We start from the raw sequence: 18,805 nt of genomic DNA on the forward strand, positions 1-18,805 counted from the left end.
CACACTCTTGGGTCCCGGTTTGCTTGGTATTCTGGCTCTGCAGACCGGGGCTGCTCTCACACCTTACTGCCCTCACCCTCACCCTGTGTGGTGATGGAGGAGAGTGGGGCAGGGAGGGGAAACCATTGTCAGCATTTGCCTCATTTCACTCAGTGCGATCTTCCAGGAAGGGCTGCTCGGAAGGTTATCAGCTATCCAGTGCCGGTTCTTGGGCTATAACCTTTCCACTGTTTATTTATGCTTTGGGTATATTGGCTCTGTGTTGTTTGGTTTCCTATTCGAGTAACATTCCAGAGCCATGTGCCATGTTTGTAAAGATCGAACATAAGTCAATGAGCTATATTCCCAGTGTTGGTCACACACAGGTGCTAGTTTCTTTTGATGGGATCAAGTTTTCCCACCTTTTCTTCTCTCCTTCACCATTGTCATCCTCTTCACACCCTAACTTCTCTCCTGTTCCCTCTACTTCACAACCTTCCTTAATTTGAACGATGAGAGATGGCAATAAATCCAGATGTGGATGATAGTCTAGACAGCAGAGGATTTTTCTTTTTAACATCTTTATTGGAGTGTAACTGCTTTACAATGGTGTGTTAGTTTCTGCTGTATAACAAAGTGAATCAGCTATACATATACATATATCCCCCTATCTCCTCCCTCTTGCGTCTCCCTCCCACCCTCCGTATCCCACCCCTCTATGTGGTCACAAAGCACCAAGCTGATCTCCCTGTGCTATGCGGCTGCTTCCCACTAGCTATCTATTTTATATTTGGTAGTGTATATATGTCCATGCCACTCTCTCACTTCGTCCCAGCTTACCCTTCCCCCTCCCTGTGTCCTCAGGTCCATTCTCTAGTAGGGACAGCAGAGGATTTTGGGCAGATAAGTAGTTTGCTGTTTGCCAGACTGCCCTATTGGAGCACAAAGTCTGTGGAAATATGGTATTAGCAGGTTACCAGTTGGAGCACAAAATTAACTTTTCACTAGCAAATATTTGTCCACAGTAATTTAAACCATTTTTTATTCCGTTTACACATGAGGGGGCAGTATGGTACTATAAAGCTAATGCTCTGTTGAAATTGTTTATTTCTGTTGGTATATAATAGTTTTTAGGTGAGAACTTTTAGACTGTGAATATAATTCTGACACGTTTGTTAGCTATTAAATGTGATACATATATGCGATACACTCACTTGTACACACAGGTCATGTGCCTGTTTTTATTCATATACATAAATAATAATCTCCTTGTAACAGTGGGGCTTTCACACAGTGCCTTTTATTGTGAGTTTTATGTTTACGGTTTGTTTAATGCTAGCTGGCTTTCTTCGAGCATCTACCTTTAGAACACCAGCCCTCTGGAGATACAGTGTCGGGGTGATGTCTAAATATTTTATGTTATGACTTCATTGAGGGCTGAAGGGACTCCAGTGTTGTTGGGGACAGGAAGCTTCCGAACTCAGGTCTTGGCAGCTATGAAAATTTTATTATAAATCACCTCTGTGTGATATGCTTCCCTTTATGGCACAGTTTGCTTTTCTCAAGAGAAAAAAAATATGGCTAAGCAAAGAAGCAGCACATTTTAATTAATGTTGTTATTGCTGATAGATGAATGACACTGTAGATAATCAAGGTGCTGATACTCTAGGTTGCATAAATGGAAGGGAAATATTTAAGAGAAGTTGGAAGGTATTAAACAAATTGGTAAAATCTACAAAGCGTTTTCTGAAAAATGCTCGTGGGAATCCGAAAGGTAATTTCGTAAAGCACAGGCTATTTTTAAATGTGTAAAAAATATCTGCGATCATATGTTTCTGTTTATGTAGTCTGAAAAAAAAAATTGAGACTAGCATTTTGGCATAAATATAACTCTGTGTGAAATTGAATGGGATATTTGTTTTTAATGTTTTATCCCGATTACTTCCTTTGTGGATGAAGAGCTGTGGTATTGTCTACATCTGGTGAAGATGGTTATACTTGTTTAGTTTGGGCATGAATGTATTTTGAAATATAATGATTTGATGCTGCTTTTACTTAATTTTAATGAGAAATTTTATTTTGAAATCTCTGTTAAAAAATAAAGACTGATGACTTAATAACCTAAAATTTGAAGGCATGGATTTTTGGCCCCAGCAGTCCCTTTTGGATGAACTCCAGATGTTGTTCGGTACTGGTATACTGTTGCAAAACCCAGGTTTCTGTTCATGGAAAACAATTAATGTCCTTCATGTTTTGATGGCAGATTTTTAGGACCCTGCCTGATGCCACACTGCCTGACCCAGTCACCCTGTCAGCGTCACCCCCAAATGCTCCACCAAGGCAATCGAAGAGACAGGGCCAGAGGACTAAGAGACCCGTGGCTGTATATAATCTTTGTCTTGAACTGGAAGATGGTAAGATGTTAATTACATGTTTCTTCTTGACAGTCTGTTGAGAATATGGCAAAGTCTATGTCCCCAGGGCGGGCCATGGTTTTCCATCCTTTGGATTTTAACTTCTTTTCCCCTTAAGATTATGATTTTTGAGATTAACAGGGAGGGTAAAGCTTTCCTTGTCAGGGAGAGAATGCACGTTTCAGTTTTGTGTTTGTCTTTGTTATTCACGGTTCTTTTTTTTTTTTACTTTGAAAAGACAGCTAAAATTTCTTTTTGGGGAGACTTGTGTGACCTCCTGTGAGGTTACATAACCCCGAGACAAATGGAAGAGGAACTAAAATGAAAGTAGATCTTTCATGAGAGGAGCACATTGGAGTCTGATGTTAAATGCATTGAGATCAAAGGCACGGGTCCCTGTGGCGCTGGGGTCTGTGCTTCTGCACCGCCCGGTTTTCTGACTTTCTTGTAAGGCAGGTGTCTCATCCTGCGGCGGGGTGGCAAATGGACCACGGTCGGGGGCTCGGCTGAGTGGGCCGAGCTGCAGTGGGACTCTGACCAGTGGAAGTCCTTACTTTCCATCCAAGCCACCCCGTTCCAGCTCTCTGTTGTCACGTGGCCACCTTGACTCAGTATTGCCAGATTGCCTCGTTTTTACCGGAGCCTAGAAATTGGAATTTTAAACACTGATCCCTACAAAACAAGGCTGTGAGCCATGGCGAGACCCCAGTTGCTGATCTGTAATCACGTAGTTATTGGCATGGAGAATAAGATCGAAACTACCAAGGTTTTATTGGTTTGGAGGTGTGAGGTGATTGTCAAAGGGAAGGAGGAAATGAAGATAGAAACATACAGTACCTCCATCATAAGCAGCTGTATAATGAAATGTCACATAGCTAATATCCAAAGACCCATGCAAGTAGGTGACACCTGTCTTTAACTAACTCTCAGGGGGTCTGTACAGGAGGACTCAGAATGCCTCCTGTAGTGTGTGCGTGTGTGTGTGTGTGTGTGTGTGTGTGTGTGTATATATATATATATATATAAATAAACACTTATATAATATATTACATATACACACACACACACACACACACACGTTAGTTTTACAATCAGGTCCTCATTTTCCAGAGAAAGGGCATGATTTATTAAAGTCAACCTGTACTTTCAGAGCTTCCTTTTAGCCCTCAGTTTCAGCTTCTGAGCCCAGCCAACTTCTTATTCTCTCTCTCCTTTCTCGTGTTCACTCTCTCAACAGAGTTGCTAATAAGGAGTAAAGCTGACTGGTTTGAATTGCGCCTTGTCTTATATCTCACTTGTCCTCTGGTGGAAGTGTTAAAAAATTAGTGAACGAGGCAAATGTTGGAAAGTAGGATGGGAGCAAAATCAAGGCGACGTAAAACAATACGTACTTGGGCTCATCGGCCCTTGAGCAAAACTGAATTGACTCTATTTCATAAAGGAAATGACCAAAGAGGGAATCACATCTACTTTGGGGGGTACTTTTAGGAATTGAATCAGAATATCCAGTCATGTGTACATAGTTTACTAATCTTTTGATCATTGGGTTGCTGAATGATTATTATTAATGGGTAAGAAGCTGCTGAAGTGGTATTTAGCACATCTTTTATGGAAATACTCAAAATGGTGTGCAATCATAGCTCTCCTAATTTTTAGGCCATATAAAAATTCTTTAAAACTCTTTAATTATAAGGGAAAAAAGAAGATGGACAAACATTTAATTCCTATAGTCTGTTTTTATGTTCACCGTCTATATGATGTTTTATTCTACATTTTGTCTTTTTATAACTTTACATTGATCCTTCTGGATTGCAGCCTTTGATTTTTTTGGAAGTTGTTAGAATCAGAAAAGCCCATGATTTTGGTCATGGGGTGATTTTGTTTTATCTTACAGGTCATAAGATAAAGCAATTAAAACCTGTTATTTATCCTCTCCGCTCCCCCCCCCCCGCCCCCCACCAATTATTTGTAGCTAAGCTTTAGTGAAACTCAAGTTGTGTGAAAAAGAATTATTTCAGGGAGAACAAAGTGGGATCCATATTTTGCATATTCTAAAAAAAGAAATAAATGAAGAGGTGGTGAAAATGCTTTTGAAAGGAAGCATACAGGGAAAGGATATTAAAAGGCTATGTTATTGATTATTACTTAGCACATTGAAAACTCTACCCTTTCAAAAAAAAAAAAATCTCTTCTTATCACCAGGACTTAAATGTTTTTCAGTAGCCCGAGTCATCTAATTGTCAACTCTATTTGAAATTTTCAAAAGTTTAATCTTTTTATGTATTTTTTCTTATTGATGGTAGTTGAGTCACTTCCCATGTTTATCTAGTTTTGGTTAAGGTATGCATTATTAGCCAACTTTGGTTGATGATTTTTCCAAATTTTTTAGTTTATTATGAGTCCGATAGAAGGTTTAAATGCAAATATGTTTCCACCTTTCCCCTTCCCCCATTTATTCACTGTAGTACAAGTTAAATTTGACTTAATAAAATCCAGGACAAATTATTTTTATTTAAAGTTAGGTAGATTATTTGCCAAGATTCAAGGAACTAGTTTGGATGACTGGAGATTTTCTTCAGCTGTATGATTTGGTCACAGATTTGATATTTGAGTGAAGTGGTTTTGTGGTATGTTATTTCTTCTTCTGCATTGAGTAGGGTACGAAACCATACGATGGACCCAACAGGCAACCCTGGAAAACACTCAGAATTGGTTTCAGTTCAGCATTAGGCAGATCAGAAAGTCGTTATTAGCAGTCAGCAAGCCTGTTAGCATGAGCTGAAGTAGGATAGACCTAGAAGTGGAGAATCCTAGCTTAGCTGGTGTGAAATAGGAGAGACACCCTCTGCTGGTTAGACATCGTTTTTATTGTGTTTTTTTCAACCCCGCCCCCCAAGTTTAATTAAAGACACTTAGTATCTTTACTTTAACAAAGGCTTTAATTGGCATTGGCACATTTAGCCATACTGCATACACAATGCTCATTTATTTTCCTTTTTAACATGTGATTTAATGGTATTAAACTTGTCATTTTCAGAAGACTTTAAAATTCTAGTTACTTGCTTAAAGATCTCCGTTGATGATTAAGATGAACTGAAATGGATATATTATCTAGCTAGATTTCTTTAAATAGAGCAGCTGTTAAATTTTTTCTGAAATTCTTTTTGTTATTTTGTAGAAGCCATATCGTTCATTTTCATATAGCATTTAATAGTCTCACAAACCTCAAAGCTGAGTAGATTTGGCAACATCAATTGTTGGGAAATAGCAAAATATGAGGTAGGCTGCTAAGTGCTAAAAAGAAGATGCAAAAATCAAAGACTTCCTTTTATTTCGTTCTCAGGTTATCTTTCTGTGTTTTTATTTCCTTAGAAGTGGTAGTAAAGTAACTCTAAAAAAGTTTAGTGTATGTTGTGTTTTTGTTTATACCTGCCCACTCCAAATTTATGTCCTTCCTACCTCTTTTTTTAATTATATAAGTTTCAGGTGTACAGCATTTATAATTTGACATCTGTATACACTACACAGTGATCGCCGCCACAGGTCTAGTTATCAGTCATCACCATACACCTGACCCCCTTTACCCCTTTCATCCACTCCCCAACCCTCTTCCTCTCTGGTAACCACTAATCTGTTCCCTGTATCTATGTGTTTGTTTTATTTTGTTCATTTGTTTTGTTTTTTAAGATTTCAGATGTGAGTGAAATCATATGGTATTTGTCTTTCTCTCTCTGACTTACTTCACATAGCAAAATACCTCCAACGTCCATCTATGCTGTCACAAATATCAAGATTTCATTCTTTGTCATGGCTGAGTTGCATGCATACATATGCAATATGTATGGTACACATATATATATATTCATCTATTGATGGACACTTACGTTGTTTCCATATCTTGACTATCGTAAATAATGCTGCAATGAAAATTGGGGTGCATGTGTCTTTTCGAATTAATGTTTTTGTGTTCTTTGGATAAATACCCAGAAGAGGAATAGCTGGGTTATATGGTAGTTCTCTTCTTAACTCTTTGAGGAACCTCCATACTGTTTTCTGTTTTCCCTAGTGGCTGTACCAAGTTACATTTCCAGAAATGGTGTACTAGGGTTCCCTTTTCTCCACATCCTCTCCAGCATTTGTTATTTATTGTCTTTGTTAATAGCCATTCTAACAGGTATGAGGTGATATCTCATTGTGGTTTTGATTTGCATTTTCCTAACAATGGATGATATTGAACACCTTTTCATGAGTCTTTTGGCCATCTCTATGTGTTCTTTTGGAAAATGTCTGTTCACATCCTCTGACCATTTTTCAGTTGGGTTGTGTAATTTATTTTTTTTTGCTTTTGTTGTTAAGTTGTATGATTTCTTTATATATTTTGATATTTTTAGATATTAATGCCTTATTGGATATGTGATTTGCTAATATCATCTCCCATTCAGTAGGTTGCCTTTTCATTTGGTTGATGGTTTCCTTCACTGTGCAGAAGCTTTTTAGTTTGATGTAGTCTCATTTGTTTATTTTTCCTTTTGTTTCCCTTGCCTTTGAAGTCAGATCCACAAAAACATAGCCAAGATCGATGTCAGTGATGTTACCACCTCTGTTTTCTTCTAGGAATTTTATGGTTTCAGCTCTTACATTCAAGTGTTTAATCCATTTTGAGTTGATTTTTGTGTGTGGTGTAAGATAGTGGTCTAGTTTCATTCTTTTGCATGTTGCTGTCCAGTTTTCCCAATGCCGTTTATTGAAGAGACTGTCATTCTCTATTGTATGTTATTTGCTCCTTTGTCATAATTTAATTATCCATGTATGTGAAGGTTTATTTCTGGACTCTCATTCTGTTCTATTGATCTGTGTGTCTGTTTTTGTTCCAGTACCACACTGTTTAGATTACTATAGCTTTGTAGTATAGTTGGAAGACAAGGAGTGTAATACCTCCAGTTTTGTTGTTCTTTCTCAAGATTGTTTTGGCCATTTGGGGTCTTTTGTGGTTCCATACAATTTTTGGAATTATTTGTTCTGCTTCTGTGAAATATGCCATTGGCATTTTGATAGGGATTTCATTGAATCTGTAGAGAGCATGGATATTTTAGCAATATAAATTCTTCTAATCCATGAGCATGGAATATCTTTCCATATATTTGTGTTTACTTCAGTTTCTTTCCAGTGCCTTATAATTTTCAGTTTACAGGTCTTTCACCTCCTTGGTTAAATTGATTTCCAGGTATTTCATTCTTTTTGTTGCAATTGTAAATGGGATTGTTTTCTTAGTTTCTGTTTCTGGTAGTTTGCTATTAGTGTATATAAATGCCACAGATTTCTGTATATTGATTTTGTATCCTGCAACTTAAATGAATTCATTTATTCTAACTGTTTTTTTGGTGGAGGCTTTAGGGTTTTCTCTATATGGTATCATGTCATCTGTGGGTAGTGACAGTTTTACTTCTTCCTTTCTGGTTTGGATGTCTTTTATTTCTTTTTCTTACCTAATTGTTGTGGCTAGGACTTTCAGTACTATGTTGAATAAAAGTAAGGTGAGAGTGGGCATCCTTGTCTTTTTCCTGATCTTACAGGACAAGCTTTTAGCTTTTCACTGTTAGGATATGATGTTAGCTGTGGGTTTGTCATATATGGCCTCAATTATGTAAAGGTACATGCCCTGTATACCAACTTTGTTGAGAGTTTTGAATTTTGTGAAATGCTTTTTTGGCATCTGTTGAGATGATCATATGGTTTTTATCCTTAATTTTGTTGATGTGATGTATCATGTTGATTGATTTATGGATGTTGAACCAATCTTACATCCCTGGAATAAATCCCACTTGATCATGATGTAAGATCCTCTTAATGTATTTAATGTATCATTGGATTTCGTTTACTAATATATTGTTGAGGATTTTTTTCATCTGTGTTCATCAAGGATATTGGCTTGTAATTTTCTATTTTTGTGGTGTTCTTGTTTGGTTTTGGCATCAGGGTAATGCTGGCTTCATAAAATGTGTTTGGAAGATTTCTCTCTTCTTCAGTTTTTTTGGAAGAGTTTGAGAAGGATAGGTATTAAATCTTTGAGTGTTTTGTAGAATTCACCAGTGAAGCCATCTGCCTGGGCTTTTGTTTGTTGGGAGATTTTTGGATTACTGTTTCAACCTCCTTACTAGTAATCGGTCTATTCAGATTTTCTATTTCTTCATGATTCGGTTTTGAAGATTGTGTGTTTCTAGAAATTGATGCACTTCTTCTAGGTTGTCCAATTTGTTAGCTTGTAATTGTCTGTAGTTTCTTATGATTCTTTGTATTTCTCTGGTTGTTACTTCCCGTCTTTGATCTCTGATTTTATTTAGTTGAGCCCTCTCTTTTTTTCCCTTGGTGAGTCTAGCTAAAGACTTGTTAATTTTGTGTTTTCAGAGAACCAGATCGTAGTTTCATTGATCTTTTCTATTGTTTTTTTAATCTCTTTCATTTATTTCCACTCTTGATTATTTCCTTCCTTCTACTAATTTTGGACGACGTTGTTCTTCTTTTTACAGTTCCTTTGGGTGTGAAGTTATGTTGTTTATTTGGAGTTTTTCTTGTTTCTTGAAGTAGGCCTGTATTGCTATGAACTTTCTTTGCTACATCTTGTTGATTTTGGCGTGTCGTATTTCTGTTTTTATTTATCTCTTGGTATTTTTTAATTTCTCCTTTGATTTCTTCAATGAGCCATTGGTTGCTCAGTAGCATGTTGGCTTATCTCCATGTTTTTGTGGTTTTTCCTTTTGTTTCTTGTGATCGATTTCTAGTTTCATACCATTGTGGTTGGAGAAAATGCTTGATATGATTTCAGTCTTCTTGAGACTTGTTTAGAGACCTAACATGTAATCTGTCTTGGAGAATGTTCCATATGCACTTGAAAAGAGTGTGTATTCTGCTTTTGGATGGAATATTCTGTATTTGTATATATCTATTAAGTCCATTTGGTCTGATGTGTTGTTTAAATTCAGTGTTTCCATATTGATTTTCTGTCTGGATGATCTATACATTGATATAAGTGAGGTGTTAAAGTCCCCCACTATTATTGTATTGCCTTTAATATCTCTTTATGTCCATTAATATTTGCTTTCCTATATCTTGGTGCTCCTCTGCTGGGTGCATATACATTTATAAATCTTATATCTTCTTGCTGTATTGACCCCTTTATCATTATGTAATGCCCTTCTTTGTCTTTTATTACAGTCTTTGTTTTAAAATCCATTTTGTCTGATATGAGTGTAGTTTCTCCAGCTTTCTTTCATTTCCATTTGCATGGAATGTCTTTTTAAGTCCCTTCACTTTGAGACCCTGTGTACTCTTTCTTCTGAAGTGAGTCTCTCTCCATTCAGCCGTTCTGCCTTTGATGGGCAAAGTTAGTCTATTTACATTTAAAGTAATTATTAACAGGTATGTACTTATTGCCATTATGTTAGTTGTTTCCTGGCTGTTTTTGTAGTTCTTCTCTGTTCCTTTCTTCTCTTTCTTGCTTCCTTTGTGTCTTGGTGGGTTTTTGCGTGTGCGCGCACACATGTGTGTGTGTGTTATGCTTACATTCCTTTGTCATTTTCTTTTGTGTGTTTACTGTAGGTTTTTTTCCTTGTGGTTTCAATGAGGTTTACATATAACATCTTATGTAAATAGTAGCCCATTTTAAGTTGGTAACCTCTTAAAGCTTTGGAATGTGTCCAAATTTATCTTTTTACTCCCCCCATCACATTTTATACCTTTGATGACACATTTTACATCTCATTTTGTGCATCTTTTAACTAATTATTTTAATTTTTGTTAAGTTTACTACTTTTATCTTTTAACCTTCACGTTTGCATTTTAAGTGGTTTCACTACCTGTATTACATATTTACCTTTTCCAGTGATGTTTTTACTTTTATGTGTTTTCTCATTATTAGTGCCATTTCTTTTCAGCTTAAGAAGTCACTTTAGCATTTCTTGTAGGGCTGGTTTAGTGGTGATAAACTCCTTTAGCTTTAGCTTATCTGGGAAACTCTTAATCTCTCCTTCAGTTCTGAATGATAACTTTGTGGGTACAGAATTCTTGGTTGGAAGTTTTTTCTTTCAGCACTTTGAATATGTTGTGTCACTCCCTTCTGCACTGTAAAGTTTCTGCTGAAAAATTTGCTGATAGCCTTATGGGGTTTTTCTTGTATGTAACAAGTTGTTTTTCTATTGCTGCTTTTAGGATTGTCTCTTTATCCTTAACTTTTACCATTTTAATTATAATATGTCTTGGTGTGTGTCTTTTTGGTTTCATCTTGCTTGGAACTCTTTGGGCTTCCTGGACCTGGATGTCTCTTTCCTTCCACAGATTAGGGAAGTTTACAGCCACTATTTCTTCAAATAAGTTTTCTGACCCTTCTTCTCCTTCTGGGACCCCTGTAATATAAATATTATTCTTGTTGTCTCAAAGTCCCTTAAGGTATCTTCACTTAATTTTTGTTTTCTTTTTGCTGCTCTGTTTGGGTGAGTCCTATTGTTTTCTCTTCCAGCTTGCTGATTCATCCTCCTGCCTCATTTAGTCTGCTGGTGAGCCCCTGCAGTGTATTTTTCAGTTCAGTTATAACTTCTGTTTAGTACTTGCTTATATTTTCTGTCTCTTTGCTGAAGTTCTCATTGTGTTCATCTATTCTCCCAAGTTCAGTGAGTACCTTTATGACTATTAATTTGTACTCTGTGACAGGTAGATTGCTTATCTTTGCTTCCTTTTGTTCTTTTTCTGAGGCTTTGTCTTTTTCTTTTGTTGGAACATATTCCCTTGTCTCCTCATTTTGCCTCATTTTGTGTTTGTTTCTATGTATTAGGTAAATCAGCTATCTCTCCCAGAATTGAAGGAATGGCCTTATTTAGGAGATGCCCTGTGGGGCTCAGAAGTGCACTCCTGACTGGCCACCAGAGCCAGGCATTCAGGGAGTATCCCCTATGTGGGCTGCATGTGCCCTCTTGTGGTGGGAATGTGGCTGCTGGTGCAATGTCTGGTGGACAGGGCTGGGTCCCGGACCCTTAGTACCTTTTTATATAAAGAGAGACTGTTGTGTTTGTCCCCATATACAAGGAAAGTTCATGAGGTTGTATGAGGTATATTCTTTGCTATTTTCTCTTCAAGGCAGAAGAAACATTTTAAAGGAAGGTTTGGTGAGTGAGAAGAAGATTATCATCTGAATTTTGAGTAAGCTCTCCCATTCTTCCTTTATGCTAGCTCTAATTTTAAACACAACTAGACATTCACAGGACTAGTTTTATTTGTATCTTCTTTGGTGATTAGGTATTCTTTGCCTGTCTTCTTTTGTACATGGTATAGCAATTTGTTTATTTAGGCAACAGAAAAGATATGACTTATAAAGAGTTGAAAACAAAATCATCTTGCAAGCCAATTGGCAGGATTTAATATTATTTTAGGGTAGTTCTTACTTGGGTATCGTTAGGTTGGCACTTTCCCACTTGGATCCCGGATGTGCTAACTGGAGCACATTTTGTTGAACATGTATTATTGTAGTCCTACAGTGTGGTAGAGAACATGACGAGGATGCAGAGCTTAATAAGCAAAAAAGTGAAAATACAACTGTCGAAGGGGAGGTGGGTTAACAATAAAGCAGGACCCTTTTCCTCCTTTCTTAAAGGAAGAGCCTATCCTGATATGCATCAGTCTGTAAAATCAGGCTGGGACAAATCTGTCTTGTAGGAGTCAAGAAGGCCATGGTAAAAGGCTGGTTAAGTAATTTAAGCTTAGGTTGATGTGGGCTTGAGTCAGCACTAGGAATTGAAAATAAAATGGATATCTGGTAGAAATGTTAAAGCAAGTTGTTGGGACTTCTCCACTGACCAGGTGTGGAGGATGAAGGCAGCTAATCAACACAGAGGTCATCAGCCACATTGTAGGCTCATAGGTAAATCTTTTCCTTGTGTTTATGTCTTAGTTTTGTCCTGAGGCTTTTTTTTTAATATATATCTTTAGACCATCTTTCCATCAAAAGGAAGAAATCATCTCATCTCGTTAGTGTCTTCAGTACATATTGTTATATGTAACTTGTTTAGAAAATAAGTTTGGTATAAATAGTGTATGTGGAAAGCCAGTGGACAGAGAAATGTTAAGGAATGACTGAAATGTTATGTCTTCTTAGAGAAAGATTAGTCTCATAATTATGAACAATGTAGAGCTCAGTTTTCTCCTACTTTACCTCGCAGACTTATATCCATTCAGTCACAGGTAAAGGATGGGCGGCCCCCACCATACTCAAAGATGTTTATTTCTGTAGAAGTCAAGGATGGAGAGCTGACAGTCACGGCAACTATGCACTCTCTAATCTCAGTTCCCAAGAGAGTATCTTTACAGGGGTAGATTGGGAGTTTGGGATTGACATGTACACACTGCTATATTTAAAATAGATAACCAACAAGGACCTACTGTATATCACAGACATCTCTGCTCAATATTCTGTAATAACCTAAATGGGAAAAGAATTTGAAAAAGAATAGATACATGTGTATGTATAACTGAATCACTTTGCTGTATACCTGAAACTAACACAACATTGTTAATCAACTGTGCTCCAATAAAAAAAAAAAAAAAAAGAGAAATGACCTTCATGAAAGCATGCGTTCGTAAGTGAATTGTTACTACCCCGTCCTCCCTCAAATTCTATCAGGACACTTATGTGAGAGAAGAATCACTGCAAACCATTGTTGATGTGGATTTTCAGAGACCTTATACAGCTATTGACATTTCCTTATAGACATATCTGATCAGCTTGCAGAGATTAATAATAAACCCAAGTAACCGGCCGCAAGCAGATCTTTGTCTTATGCTTGGTAATCTTCTCTCGATTCTTACCATTTTTTTGCATGACGCTTCATGGGTAGATTCCGGATAATAACTTTCCAAGGGCCGAGCCATCTTGCCACCTCCTCTGAGCAAAGTCATGATTCCTTGGCATGGAATTACTGTGTTGTGAAGTTAAATCTAAGACCGGGCTTGAATCCAGTGACAGGCTCTGTCGACACATTATTTCTCACTTTTACCGTGATGAGATCAATGGGTTGGAAAAGGCAGCCAGAAATGTCAGGGCTGTGATTGAGTTGTGACCTGCCCATAGATCATGCCTGCTGCTTCCCCTGCACGGGCGTCTCCCCAGACGCCTCCTCGAAGCTCAGCCCCCCTAATGTTATTGACAAAGCACGAGGCACCTTCTTGTATGACTTCCTCTATAATCTTAACTATGCTCCTGTGTGGGATGAACATTTCCCCCTCTCTCTGGAGGGGGAAGAAAAAAAGTCTTATTTAACGCCTTAAAAAAGTTCATGGCAGGTAACTAGAATTTATAGAAGAGAGAAAAATTCTTTAAAGCTTGTCTCCCTGTGGTGTGGGTTTTTTCTTCACTTCTAATAGCTTTTATTTTAATTTCTAGTTCTGAATTCAAGCAGCTGTCACTCTCTTTATAGCCCTCTTTGAAACACTTAACAACGTAGGAGGTAGCCGGGCTGTCTAAGAAACATCTTTTCAAACCAACCGAAGTATTGTTTATCCTGAATGAAATAGAATTTTTAAGGCTGTCAGGAGTGACTGATTTGAAACGTTTCCTTTGGTAGCTAGGAAGATGAGGAGAAATCTTGAAGGGGAAGGTATTATCTCAGTGTGGCCAATTCCAAGCAATTGTTATTACTCAGAAAACTCTTATGGACCATGATAAAAATTACCAGGAGATAAGAGTGCTGTCTACAGTTAATATAACCAAACAAACCTGTGGCCAGTTTATTTGTACTTACTGAATCCTTCCCAGCTGTTGAGGAAAAAGAAATGATGTGAGATTGAGTCAACTGTGAAGGCTACTCCTGTAACTAGTTGTCTCTCCTTGCCTTTTATGAACTCTGGGTCGCAACTTTGCAGCCTGGCTCCTTCTAAATGCTCATTCTGCTTGGCATGGCATTCTTGTGTGTCTTCTAGGCAGTATTTAGAAGGAGTCCAATGTCAACCTTGGATGGGAAAAAAAAATCTTCAAGCCTATTATGGTGAATTATACAGCTGACATTTTCCATGTACTAATATTTGTTCTCTGAACTCAGCAACATGAGTCTTTGAGCTTGAATTGTGATGATGGCTGTGGTTTTATTTTTCTCTTTGGGTCAGAATAGAAATAGTGACTCTTTAAGTCTCTGGTTATTATCTTAGTTATTTTAAAGGTGGGCTCTTTTTCTTAAAAATTTTAATAGTTAATGCGAGAACAGGATACAAAATTTGGAGGGTAATAATAGTGCACAGTTACAGATACCATACTATATGCCAGCTACTGTTGTTAGCAATATTTGTTAAACTTAGGTAATCCTCATAACAATCCTATCGATAGTATTATTATCCGTATTTTATAATTGGGGAAACTGAGGCTCAGAGAAGGTCAGTAGCTCACCTGAGTCTCCCGGCTAGTGAGTGACAAAGCCCGGATTAACCAGTCCATTCCAGAGTCTGGGCTCCTTACCACTCTGCTCAAGTGCCTCAGCAAATGGTCTTCTCTTCTCTGGAGTTTTCCATGGCCAGTCTTTTCAGAGATGTCATGTGCCTTTCAAACAATACATTGATTTATTCTTTTTTAATTTTAAGAGTGATTCTTAGTTTTTCCATTAAAAACAGTGGCTAGTTTTGTTGTAAAGGAATCAGAGTGATGGTTTTGATGAAGATGAAGGAGAAGAAAGGGCCAGAGATGAGGATGGATTTAAACCTGGGACACAATACACTGTAACAAAAATGGGTCCTCTAGGAGAAAGGGGAACGCTCATTTTTATGGGCAAGGAGAAGGAAAAGCAATCATTTTATTTCAGTATTATATTTATTTTATCATGATGTATATACCCATTTACCTAATTGAACAAATATCTGGTCTTACGTTTGTTGCAGTAAAGTGAAAAGTCTCCATTCAATCCCATCAACTCAGTCCCTGCACACCAAATCTGTAACCACTGCTATTAATAGATTGAGCCATGTCAGAGGGCCAGCTCTCAGTTCCAAAGTTATCTAATATCGGCAATTTCAAATGTTTTTTCATTTACATGTCATTTCAACCTATAGTTTCTTAAAGCCTTTCAGAGTTAAAATTCCAAATTGGATTGCTGGCCACTGTTACTAAGAGGGTCGTATCACATGAAACTGCTCTGCTGTTTGTCTGTGTCAAAACTGATTGAATAGCAGCAGTTTGACTTGGTTCAACCTATAGTTTCTTATTTTTCCTTCTAGAATCCTTCATGTACATATAAGCAGAGATGAATATAGATTTTTATATATCCCCTGTGTGCTCAAAAGCTAGTTGTGCACCGTATTTTAAAAAACTTTATATCTGGTATTGTTTTCATATCAATACAAAGAGAGTGCCCTCTTCTTTTTCACTGCTGTATAGTATTCTCTGTGTTCTGTTGTGTGGGTGTGCTCCTAAAGGCCTTGTTCTACAGCCAAACACAGGCAGATGATACAGGTCCTCAGTAATCACACACAGGCTTCTAGCCTTCCAAGGATCACAGAAATGTGTCCACAGAAATAATACACATGGTGTGATTTTGAATGACTAAAGTAAGTTATAAAACAATTTCAGAATAGCCTCACTTCTAAAGGGAAAACTATGTGAATAAATGTATAAGCATAGCAATAAATCCGGAAGAATATTAATCAGTTATGACAGTGGTTTTCTCCTTAGGAAGTGAGAGAATGATGATTTTCTTCTTTAAACATATCTGTATTTCTTTTTCCTTGTTATACACGTGTACATATATACACATATATAAATACACATATACGCACATGTATCATGCATACAAGTGTGTGTATTTAAGTTACAAAAGTTTCAGCCTAAAACTGATGCAAGTTGTGCTTGTTATTTGGCGTGTTGGGTGTAAGTTGAAGATTTTGAAGTAGAAAGAATGAAGCAGAGCCCGAGAAAAAAGCATATGGAGTCCCGCTAGCATGAGCTGACCTGGAGAAATTTCATTGGCACTTCATTGAGAATAGGGAGCGGTCACTGCTTAGCGTTTTCCTGTTGGATTTAATGCGTCTTTCACCTTCTACCTGGGCTGCTCTCAAAGGCACATTGTCCTAGCATTTTGGGGATCACTATCACTGGAAATACTTAGGCCACAAAAGAGTTTTATTGAATAGTAGACTTATTTGTGGTTCCATTTGGATTTAACCTAACCTGGATTTGAATTCCTGTTCTCTTCTTACTGTCTTGTATGATCTAGGCAAATTCCCCTCGAAGCCTCATGAGTTTGGGTCAGTAAACTTCCACATGGCTTTTGCCAAGAACAAATGATTTAATGGCTGTAAACCACCCAATATTTAGTAACTACTCAATTTTAGCTTAGATTTTCCTGAGGGCCTGATGTGTAAAATAGAGAGCTTCAGATATATTTTCCTATGTGGTATACTTTCCAAGAAAATGTAACTTAGTCTTTTGTTTTTGGTTATTTTTGTCCAGCTTAATAAGTTTATTGGTTGCTGTCTTAAACTGGCAGTTGATAATAATTTACATTGTTCAGGTGAAAAGAATGATGTGATGGGGGAGGAGGATAGGTAAGTAGCTAGGAGTCCAACAACCCTCCTTTCTCAGCTGGACTGGCGTGTGCTTTAAATTTCCTGAACTGTCAGAATGTCAGGCTTCCTCAGAAGTTTATGCAAGACAGCTTGATTCAGTATCTGATTACTTTTTGGTTCCTAAGGATAATCGTAGATGGTGGTTATATTTTTTGTTTATATAGGCAGAAATCTCAGTCTGTAAATAATGCCTCTGGGCTGTGATTATGATATAAAAATGCTCTCTGCTCTACAGAGTAAAGCAATTTGCTTTGACTTCTATTGACATTGCAGCTGAACTGGTCTTCTTCACTTTGTAATTGAATTGCTTCAGCCTTCCATTGACCTTGTAAGTCGCAGAGGTGGTTCCTGGAGTTGTAACCTAATGCCTGTTAGCTGCTGCTGTAACGTTATAATGGGGTCTGTGTTTTATGTCATGCGATTAGAACACAGCTGATTCCCTCATCAGCATTTCCTAGCATACACTTTTGGCATGTCTTAGCCATTCGGTAGCTTTTCAGGCAGGCGTTATGCTTAATTTTTAATATCTTCAGACAGTCGAAAATAAAGTCTGCTTTATAATTGTATGGCAATTTCATTACATCTTTTCATGCCTTACTGTGACAGTTTAGGTTACAGTTTAGGAGTTGACTTCTCTCTTATTCAGTTTTCTGGGGGGGGGGATGCATATCTATGTGTACTTTTGTTTTTTGGACTTTTGGGACTGGGGGTGGGAGGTTATTTTATTGAGAGTCACATTTCCCTTTCCTAGACATGATTTCAGATAAAGAAATTATATTACCCAAGGGAATTATTCTTAGCTAGACACTGACTGTCATTAACCTGCATGTTATTTAGCTTTATCATGGTTCCCATCATGGTTTGTCTTGTTTGATGAGGGCCAAATGAAATGAGAGGAACTGGGACATCTTGCCCCATCGCCCCCAGCATGACATTGCTTTAACTTGCAGCAGAGCCGAGAATTGGGGTCAGTGGGACTTTAGGAACCTTTCCTTCCACTTGGCAATTGTAACTGGTCTCTCAGTGCACCTTTCACTGCTGAGAAATACAATTAGCATTCTTTCCTTAATGGGCAGTTGGCAGGGTTAATTTCTTATACCCCCCTCCCCTTTGTTTCCCTAATAGAAGATTTTCTGATCAAAGAACCTAAACTGTTTTCTCTTAATAGTCATTTACTACCTACTGCTCTGGGAACAGCAAAGAAGAATTCCCTTTGAATGGACAGGTTGGATTTGGTTTTTTTAAAGAAAGATACCCAATTACATTAGCAATTTTAGAAGTTCAATTTTAAAGTCAAACTTTGAGTTTCCTAACCTATCTTTATTATTCTAATTAAAGAAAGGAATTGCCTGTGTGTGTGTGTGTGTGTGTGTACATACACTTTTGCAGTTAATTAAAACTAATGTACAAGATAATATAACTCTTTTGGCTTATGTTTTTAGAAGGATAAGAATAAATATCTGGCCTGAAAAATATATCGACTTTACTTTTTGTCTTGCTTTGGATTCCTTTTTTTTGGGGTGGGGAGGGACTTCTTTTTCTCTCTATAGATCTTATCTGTATAATGCCACTATTGCTAGTGCCTCATAATGCAAGTTCTCTCAACTCCTTGGCCATTTTAGTTGAAGTAGACTAGCATATGGAAAACTATGCAGGCGGTGCTGGGTTTTCTTTGGCTGGTTAGGTGTTAGTGGGGTTTGGGATTTGATTCTGACCCTTCTCAGCCATGCTGCTCACAGACTGCTCTGTTGTGCACTAGTCATTCCGTGTGTATACTGCAGCTTCTAGTTCGAGAAGCTCATAGGACTCCATGACGTTCTGGG

The 18,805-nt window shown here is 37.6% G+C and overlaps 1 protein-coding gene across 2 annotated transcripts in view; it reads left to right on the forward strand.

Annotated features, from left to right (window-relative positions):
* ARHGAP10 (Rho GTPase activating protein 10) overlaps window positions 1–18,805 on the forward strand; it is a 327,424-nt gene that overhangs the window by 272,162 nt on the left and 36,457 nt on the right. For both annotated transcript variants that reach the window (XM_036853059.1, XM_036853057.1), the window contains one exon: window positions 2,243–2,393. In XM_036853059.1, the coding sequence (XP_036708954.1) occupies window positions 2,243–2,393 (151 nt within the window). The remainder of the gene's footprint in view (window positions 1–2,242; window positions 2,394–18,805) is intronic.

The sequence above is a fragment of the Balaenoptera musculus genome, chromosome 5 (genome assembly GCF_009873245.2).
Source record: "Balaenoptera musculus isolate JJ_BM4_2016_0621 chromosome 5, mBalMus1.pri.v3, whole genome shotgun sequence".
Taxonomy (NCBI): Eukaryota; Metazoa; Chordata; class Mammalia; order Artiodactyla; family Balaenopteridae; genus Balaenoptera; species Balaenoptera musculus.